The 1,532-nt window shown below is 44.6% G+C and overlaps 1 protein-coding gene across 1 annotated transcript; it reads right to left on the bottom strand.

The window, feature by feature from the left end:
* Positions 1–443: 443 nt before the first annotated feature.
* On the bottom strand, positions 444–1,001 carry LOC116914640 (oogenesin-3-like). The gene has a single exon (XM_032919034.1). It carries the CDS (start codon positions 999–1,001, stop codon positions 444–446), a length of 558 nt encoding a protein of 185 aa, XP_032774925.1.
* Between the last annotated feature and the right edge of the window lie 531 nt (positions 1,002–1,532).

The following is a 1,532-nucleotide window of genomic DNA, read 5'->3' as shown; positions in this document are numbered from 1 at the left end:
CATGCTGCCTTAATTACTGCAACGTTACAGCAGTCCTGCAATTCCTCTTCACTTGCCCTTTGAGGAGATGCTTTCTCTGAACTTCGCTTTTCGAAAAGCTAGTTCAGGTTTACGTGATGTCCTTTCCGTGTGTATACTTTTTTTTTTTTTTTTTTTTTTTTTTTTTCAGAGCTGGGGACCGCACCCAGGGCGTTGCTCTTGCTAGGCAAGCGCTCTACCACTGAGCTAATCCCCACCCCATTTTTTTTTTGAAGGGATGTACACTGCTTTATTTACTTTCAGTACTCCGGAGGTAGAAACTGAGGTTGTCTACATAATGAGTTCTAAGCCAGCCTATGTCACATAATGATTATTTTGAGGCTAGACAGATACCTAAAGAGTTAAGAGTACAGATTGCTCCCATAATATCCCAGGGGATCCCACAGCTTTTCCTGTCTCAACTTTCATCTCCTTTTTGGTACCAACTTATAAAACCTGAAGCGCATTTTATGTAATCTCTGCCTCACCCACTTCATGAAGTGCGCATGGTACTGATTGAGAACGCCCAACAGGAAGCCATAGTCTGCATGAACTCTTAGTGGTTGCCTCAGCACTGTTTTGGAATCTTCTTCTATTTGGGCCTCTGGAACACGGAGAATATCCCGTGTTGGAGTCCATATATCCAGGAAGTCACGTTGGACATCCAACAAATTGAGCTCTTTGAGTTTACACCTCCTAGACCGAACCTTCTGGCAATTCAGCCTATCCACTCCTTCCAACACAGCCTTGAAAGTATCAACATCGAAGTGGTCCAGGAGGGGGCCAATATAGAGGTATGGGCAGGGCCAGGTTGTTACCATGTGCTTAACAAGTTTTTTGCGTCTCTTGATGAAGGCCTCCTTGAACAGTGGCGGAAAGAACACTTTGGGCAGATCCTCCACAACAGAGATAGCCAAGCGTTCATTACTTGCCAGTCCCTGGATTGCAAGGTGTTCGAGTGTGGGGAGAGCCTGGTCGCTCATCCTTAGGGATTCAGGTAGGGGGTGGGGGAGTCCAGACACAGTGACAGGTCTCTTATTTCAGCAGGGTGATGAGGTGACTTCAAGATTTCTAGTCCCGTGTGTATACTTTAAATCTATTTGTTTAAGTTCAATTTCTTATGGTAGCCCTGGGAAAAATTGATAAAGCTGTCAAATGCAGACATTTGGGTTCTGCAGAAACTGGTCAGAAGCTTACAGAATAATCTGTATATATACATCTTCATTAAAACTCCTGAACTTCTGGTAGAATTGGTCTGACCCTGTTCTGCTCTGTTCTAGACCAAGCATCTGGCTTCAGATTTTCATACTTAATGCAGCAAGCGACAAGCCATGCCCCTAGGCTTGACTTAGGAATTGTAAGATAATCCTAACTCATCAAAACCTACTTTTTTTTCGGAGCTGGGGATCGAACCCAGGGCCTTGTGCTTGCTAGGCAAGCGCAAGGCCCTGGGTTCGGTCCCCAGCTCCGAAAAAAAGAAAAAAAAAAAAGAGGATGCTGGCAATACTGTAAAA

The sequence above is a fragment of the Rattus rattus genome, chromosome 13 (genome assembly GCF_011064425.1).
Source record: "Rattus rattus isolate New Zealand chromosome 13, Rrattus_CSIRO_v1, whole genome shotgun sequence".
In the NCBI taxonomy this organism is placed as follows: Eukaryota; Metazoa; Chordata; class Mammalia; order Rodentia; family Muridae; genus Rattus; species Rattus rattus.
This window is presented reverse-complemented; position numbering and strand designations above follow the sequence as displayed.